This window comes from Pecten maximus, chromosome 7, assembly GCF_902652985.1.
Source record: "Pecten maximus chromosome 7, xPecMax1.1, whole genome shotgun sequence".
Classification (NCBI taxonomy): Eukaryota; Metazoa; Mollusca; class Bivalvia; order Pectinida; family Pectinidae; genus Pecten; species Pecten maximus.
In genome coordinates, this window is record NC_047021.1 from 9702297 (window position 1) to 9716446 (window position 14150).

Consider the following 14150-nt stretch of genomic DNA (forward strand, 5'->3'; position numbering starts at 1 on the left):
AATAATGTCATTTCAAGTAAGCGTCTTTCTCACCAAGACATCGATGTTTTGATGACAATATCATGTGATTAGACGACTTGAATGCTAAGCTCCACAATGGCCAAATACGCTTAAAGTATTGTATATATTCTCATAACAATGAAGAAATGGAATAAGAAGATGAAAACACGCCATTGTGTTTATTATTTAACTTCCAATTTGCGGTACACGTAGATGAGCTGGATTTCGTATTGAAGCTGTCGTGTCACGTTACCTTAAAGCTCAGTGGATGATATCAACTTAAAGCTCAGTAGGCACACCTTTTAGCGACTAACCTAGTCTGGAAGCTTGGGTATCCGTCTGATGTAAAGTCACCTTGGATACATAAGCAAACACAATGGCGTGGACAGTTTACCACGGGATTACCTTTGTCCTTACATTTATGAGGTAGGAAAACTTGATTGCTTTTCTTTGGTTATGGATACGCGTGAAGATACCAGAACTCAAGTCATGGTTTTATATATGTCAGTCTTAAGTGAACGTGATGATGGGTTTTCACAAGATCATATTTTCAAATTTTGAAAAATCAAAAATGGTATCAAATATAAATTATATAATTCTGTTTTTCTCTTAATAAGAAATTATTGTGTAAAGTGGTACAGTAATGATTGAATTAGGCAGTCGTGTATTAGATAGTCTAAACCATGTCAATGTAATTATTTATCTAACAAAAAAAATGTGTTGTTCCACTTAAAATGTTCTTAGGATTAATCCCTCATAAAATACTAAGGCTATAGCTTCAATATTGCACATTTTGCATGCCATGTTAAATTATGAATTAAATAAAAAATAATTTCTTTTATATAATTATCAGAATTTTATATATGGATGAATTAGGAAATCAAGATACCTATAATGTAGCAGTTTTCAGTAGCTTAGTTAAGTACCAGGTAAGGTAATGCCATCTAAATGTCATAACTTTAATTTCATAGATTTTTAAAATTTATTTTGTTTTACAGTTATGCATTTTTCCATGCAACCAGAAAGACTTTCAGCAATGTGAAAACGACAGTTTCCGAAGAATGGACTCCATCTCCGTACAATGAGACACAATGTAACAATGAAACCTGTCGACCATATGATGTAAGCTCCTTAAGCTAAACGTCACCACACAGTGGTTTAAGTTTTAGTTAAATTGTTTTCCAAGTATGATGATTTATAGCCCTACAGCATGAGCAACTGGATTTTTTTCTTGTGAGATTTCACATCTACTCCACAAAAGTCTGTCTTCTTTCGGAAATTCCTCCGTGACCTGTCTAGATCTTCTACAATAAACATTTTTCTCACCTCCATGACCAGTCTCCTCATCTCGGTGACCTTTCACCTACATTTTACTTGTCTCTCAACTGTTTGCCATGTAATTTATACTAAATTTTACTTCATAAAGTTGACTCACATTATCATGTGTGCCTCATTTGTTTCAGGTATGGAATTCCCATGATCTTTTTAAAAAACAAGGAGAAGATACAGAATTTCTGGGAGTTTTGGATGCTGCCTTCATGATCTCCTATGCTGTTGTATGTTATTATATAAATATTACTATAAGAAAGAAAAAAATGCATCAATGCAAATAAATATAAAAAGTCCTGATATTTCAAATGATCACATCAAATACCTGCTTATTGTGTTGATGTTATATCACTGCAAATGTAGTGGCTTTAGATCTATATATATCAGACTAAGGTTTGGAAGCTTTGAAGTCTCAACTTCCAAATAAATATTTATATATGGTTAGAAGGACTTTTTCATGTGACTTTGTCTTGTGAAACGTTCAAACACATATATAAGTCACTGTATAAGTACTTTTTTTTTGTTCCAGGGTCTTTATATCAGTGGCATGCTCGGAGACAGGTATGTACTTTCAGTATTTGGTTTCTATAAAAAATAACTTATTAATATTCATATAAATATTATATACCTGGTATGTAAGTTGTTTAGCCTTAAAGGCTAATACTTTATCAAGAGCAAAATATTATTATCCAGTTTTGGTATAAAGTAGCTTTAACTTTTTACAGACTCCTGGATTGTTGATAATTACTTGTTTCAACCATTCACTTTTATAGTCAGGGGAAAATTAAAATTACAAATGATAGCATACAACTAGTATACTAGTTTGTAGCCATCCGTACATTATCATATTGGATTATTGGTGTCTTTGCCATGCATAAACATACTGACCATGGATAAATATTATATATTATGTAAGTTTTTTTTTAACATTTAAAAAAAATTGTCCCAGAATACCGGTAAAATATATGAAAAGATGAATTGTATATGATAATGATATTTGCATTGTTGAACATAATTTAATATGCTTATTATATTCAAAATATTTTCAGAATACATGTAATTTCAATGAATGCAAGCTATTTTCTGTACATTAAGTTGATTTCATTTCAAAGGTTCAATTTGAGGCTGGTGCTATCCTTTGGAATGTGTACATCTGCAATTTGTGTGAGTTTTGCTTCAAAATTTAATGTGTAATCTTTTGTTTTGTATTCTTTTTTTTTATTAGAATACATTTGTATTTTGTTTTTATTATCTTACTGGTCCAAGGAGTCAATGGAGCTATGTATTCATGTGATATACTGACTTTACAGAAAGTTTCAGAGTTTATCTTTGGAGTCCCAGTCAAATATATATATAGTTTAAACTGAAATACCCAAGGTAATTTGGTCTTGAATTATTTACGGATAGAGTAGATTTCATGTTTTTGAATTGGGTTTTGACATGTCTGAAGACAGTGGGGCCTAACATGGGAAGGATATACTCATTGATAAATCATTAGGACAGAGTGTGATCCCTTTAGGAACAAATAGAAAAAGGTACTACAATGTTTAAACTCCATCTCTGTGACTGAATAGATTTTGAGTCAGGACTGTCTTTGTGTAAAGGCCTAGGAGATATGGTAAAGGATGGTACAGCATCCCTTTGGTAGCCAGAGGACAGAGTGGGGAAAGAAAGTAGGTTATAATCCTATTAATTACATGCCTGAAATGTGAAGATGCTAAGTTGTAGTACAGAGTATGTGGTAATTTGATGTCTCCCCTCTTTCAGGTCTTCGTCTTTGGGTGTCTGTTTGAGTGGATACATTTCTACAACAAGTACATGTATGTGTTGTTATGGATCCTTAACGGCCTACTACAGTCTACAGGGTGGCCCACAGTAGTTGCTGTGATGGGAAACTGGTTTGGAAGGTCAAGGTTAGTGTCAAAGGTCGTCAATATTATTTGAATAAACTATGCTTGCTTTCTTGGAGTGCTTTTACTGCAGTTGATTCCATTTTTATTTTCATTAAAAAACGTTTTTGTACTGACAGTCGAGGATTCGTTCTTGGTTTGTGGAGTGCCTGTGCCTCGGTCGGTAACATCATCGGTGCTCTAATGGTGTCCTCAGTGTTGAACTATGGCTATGATGTAAGTAGTTCTTTTTATATATTAAATACAGCTGTTTGTGTATAAGTTTTAAATTCAATTCTGTATTCAATCACAAATATCTTAATATATTTAGGTCAACTGACCATAGTTTTTTTCATAATTGTTATAACCTTCATGAATAGAACAAGCACATGATAAAGCCTGTATAATATATAATGTGTGATGGTATAATATACAAGTTTTCTTTTCTTTTTACAGTATGCATTCCTTGTTCCGTCCTCAGTCTTATTTGCAGGAGGTATCCTCAATTTCTTCGCATTAGTGCCTTCCCCAAAAGATGTTGGTATGTTTTCAATTTCAGAATAATTCATTATTTCATGATTTAAATACCCCCAACTTTAATCTTTATTTCAGAACAAAAAGAAACCCTGCGCAAATAACACAAGTCTTTTTATGGTATACAAAATACTGTAATAGTTAATTTTACTGTAATTTCAATGGTAAAATATGCTGATATGAATTCAGATACCTTTGTTTTTAAACTAAATCTTTTGCCTCTATAAGATTTTGTTGAGATAAGGACATGCATTTGTTCATTTAAAACCAAAACAATGAATCATTTTTGATATCTTGAATCATTAACTTTCCTTTAGGCTTACCAATGGCTGATGAAGACCAACAAAAATCAGCTGATCTAACTGAGGAAGAGTATGATAGTACAGGCAGTGTAAATACTGGTCAGGTGGAATCTGGTAAGTCACTTAGTACTACACAACACTAATAGTTACTGACTTAAAGATAACTAAAGTTACTGTAGTAAAGGCAGTGTAATACTAAGTGGAATCAGGTAAATCACTTGGAAAACACAACACCCATTTCCATTTTAGTTAATATTGAGATAACTTCTTACTACTAACAGTTTTAGTTGTTACCCTGATTTGGTATAAAATCCACTTGACTAAAGGAACTCAAAGTTGTATGTTATAAAATGGGTATGACAATACAAAAATAAAACTTTGTTAGTGCTAGGGGATTCACAATAAAGGGAGGTAATATAGAAACGTTATAATAACCGAGTGCACAAATTACACAAGTTTTTACTGTATATATTATGAATTTTAAAAGTTTCTTAGTGCAGGTTTTTTCAGTTCTGCTATTTGAAAGCTTTATTCTGCTTTATCTTTAAGATATTCTTATTGTGTTACTGTGTTTTATCTTTAAAATGTTCTAAATACTAGATATTAATATTACTGACTGCTTACACTATGAATTGTCAGTGTTTAACACATAGTTATTGTTTGACTCTAGATCTGTTCTAACATTTGTGATACATGTATTTTCTATTGTGTAAATTGATTAGTACAAATTTTGCTCATCTGTAATTGGACAATTTGACTAAGAATTGACTGAGATTAGCCTGTTCAAAATTTCTGCTTTCATTGACAGCTATGTTGAAGAAGTGTCACAATGTTATCAATCAGATGTCCAACATTTACAGACAAAGTTTTTAACTGCTTTCAGACCTCAGATATTTGCATGGGTCCCAAACCGATTCTGAAGGTACAAGTTATTCCTGGTATACTGTTGTATTGGCAGGTCCCTGCTGCTGGCTAATAACTTTATGCTTGCTTCAGATTGGTTTTATGGTGCACATTTATCATTTTTATCAATTATCATTTTTATCAATTATCATTTTTATCAATTATCATTTTTATTAAGATAAAAAAATCCAAAACTGAAAAAGTGAAAAAAGAAATTGAAAAAAACACTGGTTTGATTATATACAATTTTTTAACAAGTTCATACTTAATAATAAGTCCCCCCCCCCCCCCCCCCCCCCCCCCCCCCCCCCCCACCATCAGTATAAATACTAACATATACAATAGACTGCCCTGTAGTAAGTCCCCTCCTGTCAGTATAAATACTAATACAATAGACTGCCCTGTAGTAAGTCCCCTCCTATCAGTATAAATACTAACATATACAATAGGCTGTCCTGTAGTAAGTCCCCTCCTATCAGTATAAATACTAACATATACAATAGACTGCCCTGTAGTAAGTCCCTCCTATCAGTATAAATACTAATACAATAGACTGTCCTGTAGTAAGTCCCTCCTATCAGTATAAATACTAATACAATAGACTGTCCTGTAGTAAGTCCCCTCCTATCAGTATAAATACTAATACACAATAGACTGTCCTGTAGTTAGTCCCCTCCTATCAGTATAAATACTAATACAATAGACTGTCCTGTAGTAAGTCCCCTCCTATCAGTATAAATACTAACATATACAATAGACTGTCCTGTAGTAAGTCCCCTCCTATCAGTATAAATACTAACATATACAATAGACTGTCCTGTAGTAAGTCCCCCCTATCAGTATAAATACTAACATATACAATAGACTGCCCTGTAGTAAGTCCCCTCCTATCAGTATAAATACTAACATATACAATAGACTGTCCTGTAGTAAGTCCCCTCCTATCAGTATAAATACTAACATATACAATAGACTGTCCTGTAGTAAGTCCCCCTCCTATCAGTATAAATACTAATACAATAGACTGTCCTGTAGTAAGTCCCCTCCTATCAGTATAAATACTAATACAATAGACTGTCCTGTAGTAAGTCCTCTCCTATCAGTATAAATACTAATACAATAGACTGTCCTGTAGTAAGTCCCCTCCTATCAGTATAAATACGAATACAATAGACTGTCCTAAGTAGTAAATCCCCTCCTATTAGTATAAATACTAACTAATACATTAGACTGCCCAGTAATATGCCCACCCCCTTAACATGGAGTCAGATATTGTGTTCCCCTGTGGTGTTGTTCCAAGATAGATATGGTATGCTGCATGATGGAGCATGACAAACCATTGAATTCTAATAGTGCCTGTTTTTGTGCTTATATTTTTTTTCCGTATAATTTGACAAGGTAGAGAATCAGAGTAATTATATTGCATGGTGTAAGCATGGCGCTAATCTCCCTTTGATTTACATGTATATACAAGGACAGCTGCCACCGACTTTCATATCTAAAGACTTAGCTTACCAATATTTCTTTAACTCTATTGTATTAGACAGATTTTACCCTCAAAGATACCCACAACACATTCATGGTTACAGTTAGTAGTTATTGACAGTAACACAATACTTCCTGTTTTAATTTCCTTTGTTAATTGTTATTGACAGTAACACACAACCTCATGTTTTAATTTTCTTTGTTTCCAATCTGTTTATCCCCTGTCTCTAGGTAAAAGACAATTAACACCCTGTACATGTGCCGACCAGCTTGTTAAAGCATGAGGTTGAGGGAGGCTTTATTTACTCTTACTACTAAACAAATTAAAATTTTAAAATGTACTAGATACACAGTAAAATGTTAGTTAATTGCTAAATAATGGAAAACTTCTTTCATGTTGTCTGTAAATATACCTGTGTTTATGGTTAGTTGCTTAAAATATACATGTAAGCTGTATGATATCTTGGCGAGGGTCAAGAAAGGGAAGAGCCACTTTCTTCCAAAAATACAAATACACTGTAAGCCATGAAAAATCATATTCTTTTCAAATTAGTGAAATTTTACACTCAATAACATCCCTGGTTGTTGGGCTGTACTGTTTCGTTTATGAAAAAAGGAAAAAAAGAATAAAATCAAGAACTTTCTAGCAATGATAATTAAACACAATAATAGTTATTGATTCTTTCATCCCCAGAACCTCTGTTAGGCTCTAATAACAGGATCAGTAGAGTCGACACTGAGAAGGCGGTGACTTTACGAGAGGCGGCGTGTCTACCTGGAGTAGCTCTGGTACGTACTGTGGTCTTACACAATAAGAGGTAATAAGGGTAAGCTTTGGTAGGGAAAAAACAGAAAATGGAAGATTACCCTGGGAAAATGCTGGAGGAATAATTCTATTGCTGCTTTTTATTTAAAAATTTCTGAGCATATTTTTGATACATTGATACATTTTTGATACATTGTATATTTAATGGGATTAATTTCTTTTGATAAAAATGTTCATTTTTCAGTTTCTGTAATAAAAAAATTACATTGATTTTTAATGTGGTGCATAACATCACCAGTGTTCCAGCTAGGTCGGGTTAGAAGGGCGCGGCGCCCTGCCCCTAATTCAAAGTTAGAAATGCGCCCCGCCCCTTTTCCTGTAGTAGGCCTACTGCCCTTTTTCGATATTAGTGTCATTCAGATGCTCATTTTGCCTCGTATACTCTAGATCAGATTTGCTGAAGCCATGCAATATACAGTCAGTCAGTCACTAATTGGCCACCTGTAACACTAGTCCCCTTACCTGTGTTAGACCCTTATCCACGGTACTGATGGACACTGCCCGCGGCAGAGATCGGTTAGCTTGGGATCGAGCTGGTGTTTTAATAGATTCATTTAACCGTGACGAGTCGATAGGATCGGTTGGTAATCCAATTAAATCATAATCACGAAGGCTTTTTGAAGATGGACAAAGTAATGATAATGGATGGAAATGTTGTTTTACTTATGTAAACAACTTTTGACAAGACCGAAAAGAGCCGCACATTTGTCGTAAAGTTATCCCATGAGCATGTGTGCATTGGCGATCGATCTATATATCTTTGAAATTTTCTTCACATGACAACACGAATTCACCTAAATCCAACCATTGATTTGCTCAATCTATAAAACATCATCAGCTTGGTCCGCCTCTCACGGGGTGATTTCCTCCTATCCATGAACACCCCAAAGGTGGACAGTTGACAGTAATTAGCTAGATATTAATTCAGATAATAAAGTATTGATTTATATGGTGTAATGATGATAACCTGCTTGCTCTATGTATCTACATTATAAAGTTACTGATAGAGATAAAGTAATGTAATGTGATATATTACAGTAACTGTGATTTCCTTACAGTACTCCCTGGCCTACGCCTGTCTAAAGCTTGTCAACTACTCCTTCTTCTTCTGGCTGCCATTCTACCTCGCCAACTCGTTCAAATGGTCAGAATCCACAGCCGACACAGTATCTATATGGTATGACATTGGAGGCATCATAGGTAAGGACATTGTGTATCTATATATACAAAACTACTAAAAGACAACTGAATTTCCTAGTGGAACTAAACTACATTTACAATTACAGTACATTGTATATGTATCATTTTGACGTCCTGTCTCCATCATTAATTTAAGTTAATGTTTTCTTTTCCTCTCATCCAGGTGGAACAGTAGCTGGAGTAATATCAGTAAGTAACACACGTTTCCCTTTAACGTAATTATAGGTGTAATGGAAATATATGGAATACCTTGTAGTGTTCCCAGAACAAATCCAAGGTTAAATGTGTATGCTCTAATTTACATGTAATAATTCAAAGCAATATAAAAATACAGAATGAGTGTAAAATAACACTTTGAATGATTTCATAATTTATATGATGGTTATAATTGATATTTGATGAAAAAGAAATGAAATATTGATTTCATAATTTATATGCTGGTTATAAATGATGTTTGATGAAAAAGAAATGAAATATTTTAACACAATTTATTTTTTACATGTATTATTAAGCAAATTTCTTCTTAAACAGGATCGCTTTGAGAAGAGGACAATAATTGTGATACCAATGCTCATCCTGGCTATACCGTCTTTGTTTGTATACAGTCGTATGTATTTCATTTTTGTTATTATGTTGTAATTTTGTATTCGCCCCTCATTTGTATCTCTATCAAATTAATAGATAGGTTATGTTGTATCTATAGTGTCTTCCTTTTTCTGTGACAAACACTTTCTTTGCTGGATAGATTGACTTATGTTTGGTAAAAATTCACCAGAATTTGTCCCTTTTAACAACATGTTGGCATTACTGAAATAGATTCTATATGAGTCAGAGATTTCAGATAATTTGATTTTGATATATGGTCCTGTGAAATCTGAACATCAATGTTTTCTCAGAAGTGATATGATGATATTGTATTGAGTATGTCCTCAATTATTATAGTAAATATTATATCAATATCTTTTCCAGAATCACCAAAAAATCTGACAATAAATGGCTTACTGATGACTATTGTTGGGTTCTTTGTTGGTGGAGTGTCCAACCTCATCAGTGCCGCAATAGCAGCTGACTTGGGTAAGATTTCACCACCCCCAATGGTCATCCATACTGGTTTGTTTATCAAGGGATAGCCGATATTAAAACCCAATGATACTTCATCTGCCCTTTTAGTATGTCCATTAGTTAATATACACAGTAGGATTTCACCATCCTGATAGTATGTCCATTAGTTAATATACATGGTAGGATTTCACCATCCCTGTTGTATGTCCATTAGTTATTATACACAGTAGGATTTCACCATCCCTGTAGTATGTCCATTAATTAATATACACAGTAGAATTTCACCATCCTGATAGTATGTCCATTAGTTATTATACATGGTAGGATTTCACCATCCCTGTAGTATGTCCATTAGTTAATATACACAGTAGGATTTCACCATCCCTGTAGTATGTCCACAGTTAATATACATGGTAGGATTTCACCATCCCTGTAGTATGTCCATTAGTTAATATACACAGTAGGATTTCACCATCCCTGTAGTATGTCCACAGTTAATATACACAGTAGAATTTCACCATCCCTGTAGTATGTCCATTAGTTATTATACACAGTAGGATTTCACCATCCCTGATAGTATGTCCATTAGTTAATATACACAGTAGGATTTCACCATCCCTGTAGTATGTCCATTAGTTAATATACACAGTAGGATTTCACCATCCCTGTAGTATGACCAATAGTTAATATACATGGTAGGATTTCACCATCCCTGTAGTATGTCCATTAGTTAATATACACAGTAGGATTTCACCATCCCTGTAGTATGTCCATTAGTTATTATACACAGTAGGATTTCACCATCCCTGTAGTATGTCCATTAGTTAATATACACAGTAGGATTTCACCATCCCTGTAGTATGTCCATTAGTTAATATACATGGTAGGATTTCACCATCCCTGTAGTATGTCCATTAGTTAATATACACAGTAGGATTTCACCATCCCTGTAGTATGTCCATTAGTTAATATACACAGTAGGATTTCACCATCCCTGTAGTATGTCCATTAGTTATTATACATGGTAGGATTTCACCATCCCTGTAGTATGTCCATTAGTTAATATACACAGTAGGATTTCACCATCCCTGTAGTATGTCCATTAGTTAATATACACAGTAGGATTTCACCATCCCTGTAGTATGTCCATTAGTTAATATACACAGTAGGATTTCACCATCCCTGTAGTATGTCCATTAGTTAATATACACAGTAAGATTTCACCATCCCTGTAGTATGACCATTAGTTATTATACACAGTAGGATTTCACCATCCCTGTAGTATGTCCATTAGTTATTATACACAGTAGGATTTCACCATCCCTGTAGTATGTCCATTAGTTATTATACACAGTAGGATTTCACCATCCTGATAGTATGTCCATTAGTTAATATACACAGTAGGATTTCACCATCCCTGTAGTATGTCCATTAGTTATTATACACAGTAGGATTTCACCATCCTGTAGTATGTCCATTAGTTAATATACATGGTAGGATTTCACCATCCCTGTTGTATGTCCATTAGTTATTATACACAGTAGGATTTCACCATCCCTGTTGTATGTCCATTAGTTAATATACACAGTAGGATTTCACCATCCCTGTAGTATGTCCATTAGTTATTATACACAGGTAGCAGTGTACAGTAAAAATGCCAAATTCTGAAAAATATGGCACATGCTTTAGATATGTAAACATTGCCAGTTAACCTTACATATAACCTCTAATAAAGTATATATATTTGAAATCTGTACAACATTTGCAATTTTAATAGAGCTCTGAAGGATAAGTAAACTGATATTTTCTGTGATTTTTAGAGCTGTGAATACCATGGTAACAGCTTAAAAAATTCTCAAAAATTGCAAAATATTATGATATTTGACCCAAAATGGCACAATTCTCTACACAATTTTTTTTCTGAAACCTATTTAAAATTAAATATCTCTATCCCAAAGACAGAATTAATCTTGTTTGGACATATGTTGTAAATTAAGTTTTTCCGCTATCTTACCTTTTCTGTGGGCTTCCATTTTGCGCTGTAGGCAAAACTAAATTTCCTGTGTAAACACACGTTCGGAAAATCCGGATATTTAAAATCCGGAACCAATTTATTGATTTTTGTTTTAATAAATGTGAAGCCTGTATGTACTACTTCATACTGGATATACCAATTATAGTGTACATTTATTTTTTCATTTTTTATACATATCATAATACAGGAGTTATTTGCTTAACAAAAAAATTGCCCATGGCCAGGCTGTCTTACTGTGGTGTGCTACCACAGTAGGATTTCACCATCCCTGTAGTATGTCCATTAGTTAATATACATGGTAGGATTTCACCATCCCTGTTGTATGTCCATTAGTTATTATACACAGTAGGATTTCACCATCCCTGTAGTATGTCCATTAGTTATTATACACAGTAGGATTTCACCATCCCTGTTGTATGTCCATTAGTTATTATACATGTAGGATTTCACCATCCTTGTAGTATGTCCATTAGTTATTATACACAGTAGGATTTCACCATCCCTGTAGTATGTCCATTAGTTAATATACACAGTAGAATTTCACCATCCCTGTAGTATGTCCATTAGTTATTGGTAGGATTACACCATCCCTGTAGTATGTCCATTAGTTAATATACACAGTAGGATTTCACCATCCCTGTAGTATGTCCACAGTTAATATACATGGTAGGATTTCACCATCCCTGTAGTATGACCATTAGTTAATATAGATGGTAGGATTTCACCATCCCTGTAGTATGTCCATTAGTTAATATACACAGTAGGATTTCACCATCCCTGTAGTATGACCATTAGTTATTATACACAGTAGGATTTCACCATCCCTGTTGTATGTCCATTAGTTAATATACATGGTAGGATTTCACCATCCCTGTAGTATGTCCATTAGTTATTATACACAGTAGGATTTCACCATCCCTGTTGTATGTCCATTAGTTAATATACATGGTAGGATTTCACCATCCCTGTTGTATATCCATTAGTAAATATACATGGTAGGATTTCACCATCCCTGTTGTATGTCCATTAGTAAATATACATGATAGGATTTCACTATCCCTGTTGTATATCCATATAAAAGATAAAATCCTCAATATCTACCGATAGAATTGCTGACAGTTTCCATCATTCATGGTTTCTTTTTGTTACCAGGGCGACAGGGTCCAGTGGCTGGAAATCAGAAGGCCTTAGCTACAGTTACGGGTATCATTGATGGAACTGGAAGTGTGGGGGCAGCCATTGGCCAGGTTTGTTAGGGTTTTTGTTATTTGAACATTTCCTCTGGGTTTTCTGTGATGTTCCTCATTTAGATGTGACTCCCAGGGATATCACAGTTCTGAAACAACAGTTCCAATTGTTTATGATTTTAACAGTTTATAATTGTTGTACCCTGAAAGAATTTTTACCCTCATTGAAAATGAACAAACATGTTTTAGGAAATGTTATAAAGCCCTTTAATGCTGTTATTATATAGAAGTGAAGTATTTAAAGTAGTATCTAAGAAATATTTGTATAAAATCCCTATCTTGGATGCTGCAATGAAATCAAAGAATAAAAAATTATGTACAAAAAAATTACCATAATCAATAGTTCAAAATAAATCTAATTTGTATCTGTTCATCAAAACTATCAAAATCAACTTCTTATGGATTAGTCAGTTATTTGTGTACTGTTACCATAATTGTAAAAGTGAAAAAATGTCAAATATCCTTTGTTTATTTATATCCACAGCTACTTGTGCCAGCTATACAAAAATTATCTGATGGTAATTGGGTTCCTGTTTTTGTCTTCTTCATGATAATGGTAAGTAATGATTTGGTAAGCTATCCTAGCCATATATGTACATAGACTGTATCCCAAACACTTTGGTTATCTTCACTTTATTTAACATCATGTGATAACATCATTTGCATCATGTGATATTTGTTCTGTTTCCTCTTTACAGACATTCCTGACTGGTGTATGTATATTTCCACTGTTTATCACAGAAGTAAAGGATATCAAAAAACGCTATGTGTGTTCCTGGTTCAGGGGTCTACAGAGAGCCCCGCTCTACTCCGACAATAGCTTTGAGAATGACGATGAACCCGTCATCATATCTGCAGCAGACCAGATTTCATGATAATTAAATTATGTTAGTTTAACATATGTTATGTCTGTGCCATTTTAATCAATCTTCACGGTGGAAGTGGTGGTGTGGTGATGTTGGTGGTATTATTCAGTCATCACGGTGAAAGTGATGATGTTGTCATGTTGGTCATATTAATCAGTCTTCAGAGTGGAAGTGATTTTGTGATATCTGTATTAAACTGTAAACAGTCGTGAGGGTGTCGTGATGCATTCAGCCACGTTTTGTGTGAGGAAACATATGCTTGTTTAACATGATATCATGGTCTTTCAAGTAACTGTGAGACCCTGACATCTTATATTTTGTCTCTGATACACTTGTTCTTTATGATGGTTATGTATAAAAAGGATCAGTGGATAGCAGGTGAGAGATTCAGGCCCATTGGGCCCTTGTTATTGGTTCTGTATACATTGTATAAATGTAAGGATATGTTATCTATTAAAAGTTTATATAATTA

At 33.9% G+C, this 14150-nt stretch overlaps 1 protein-coding gene across 2 annotated transcripts; it reads left to right on the forward strand.

Annotated features, from left to right (window-relative positions):
* The first annotated feature begins 60 nt into the window (after positions 1–60).
* On the forward strand, positions 61–14150 carry LOC117331546 (sugar phosphate exchanger 3-like). 2 transcript variants are annotated; one of them, XM_033890298.1, is made up of 18 exons: positions 61–426; positions 999–1122; positions 1464–1556; positions 1859–1890; positions 2442–2493; positions 3097–3242; positions 3359–3455; positions 3675–3759; positions 4070–4168; positions 4938–4976; positions 7137–7231; positions 8327–8468; positions 8632–8657; positions 9000–9075; positions 9438–9542; positions 12718–12812; positions 13297–13368; positions 13511–14150. In XM_033890298.1, exons 1-18 carry the CDS (start codon positions 377–379, stop codon positions 13685–13687), a joined length of 1605 nt encoding a protein of 534 aa, XP_033746189.1. In that variant the 5' UTR covers positions 61–376; the 3' UTR covers positions 13688–14150. The 2 variants fall into 2 exon arrangements, with proteins under 2 accessions (XP_033746189.1, XP_033746190.1); XM_033890299.1 differs by lacking the exon at positions 4938–4976.

What these genes read in the sequence shown, in the direction of transcription:
- LOC117331546 (XM_033890298.1), top strand. Translation starts at nt 377, where the DNA reads ATGGCGTGGACAGTTTACCACGGGATTACCTTTGTCCTTACATTTATG. An exon ending in TTTGTCCTTACATTTATGAG is followed by an intron (nt 427 to 998) that starts GTAGGAAAACTT and finishes TTTGTTTTACAG; the next exon opens with TTATGCATTTTTCCATGCAA. An exon ending in GTCTACCTGGAGTAGCTCTG is followed by an intron (nt 7,232 to 8,326) that starts GTACGTACTGTG and finishes ATTTCCTTACAG; the next exon opens with TACTCCCTGGCCTACGCCTG.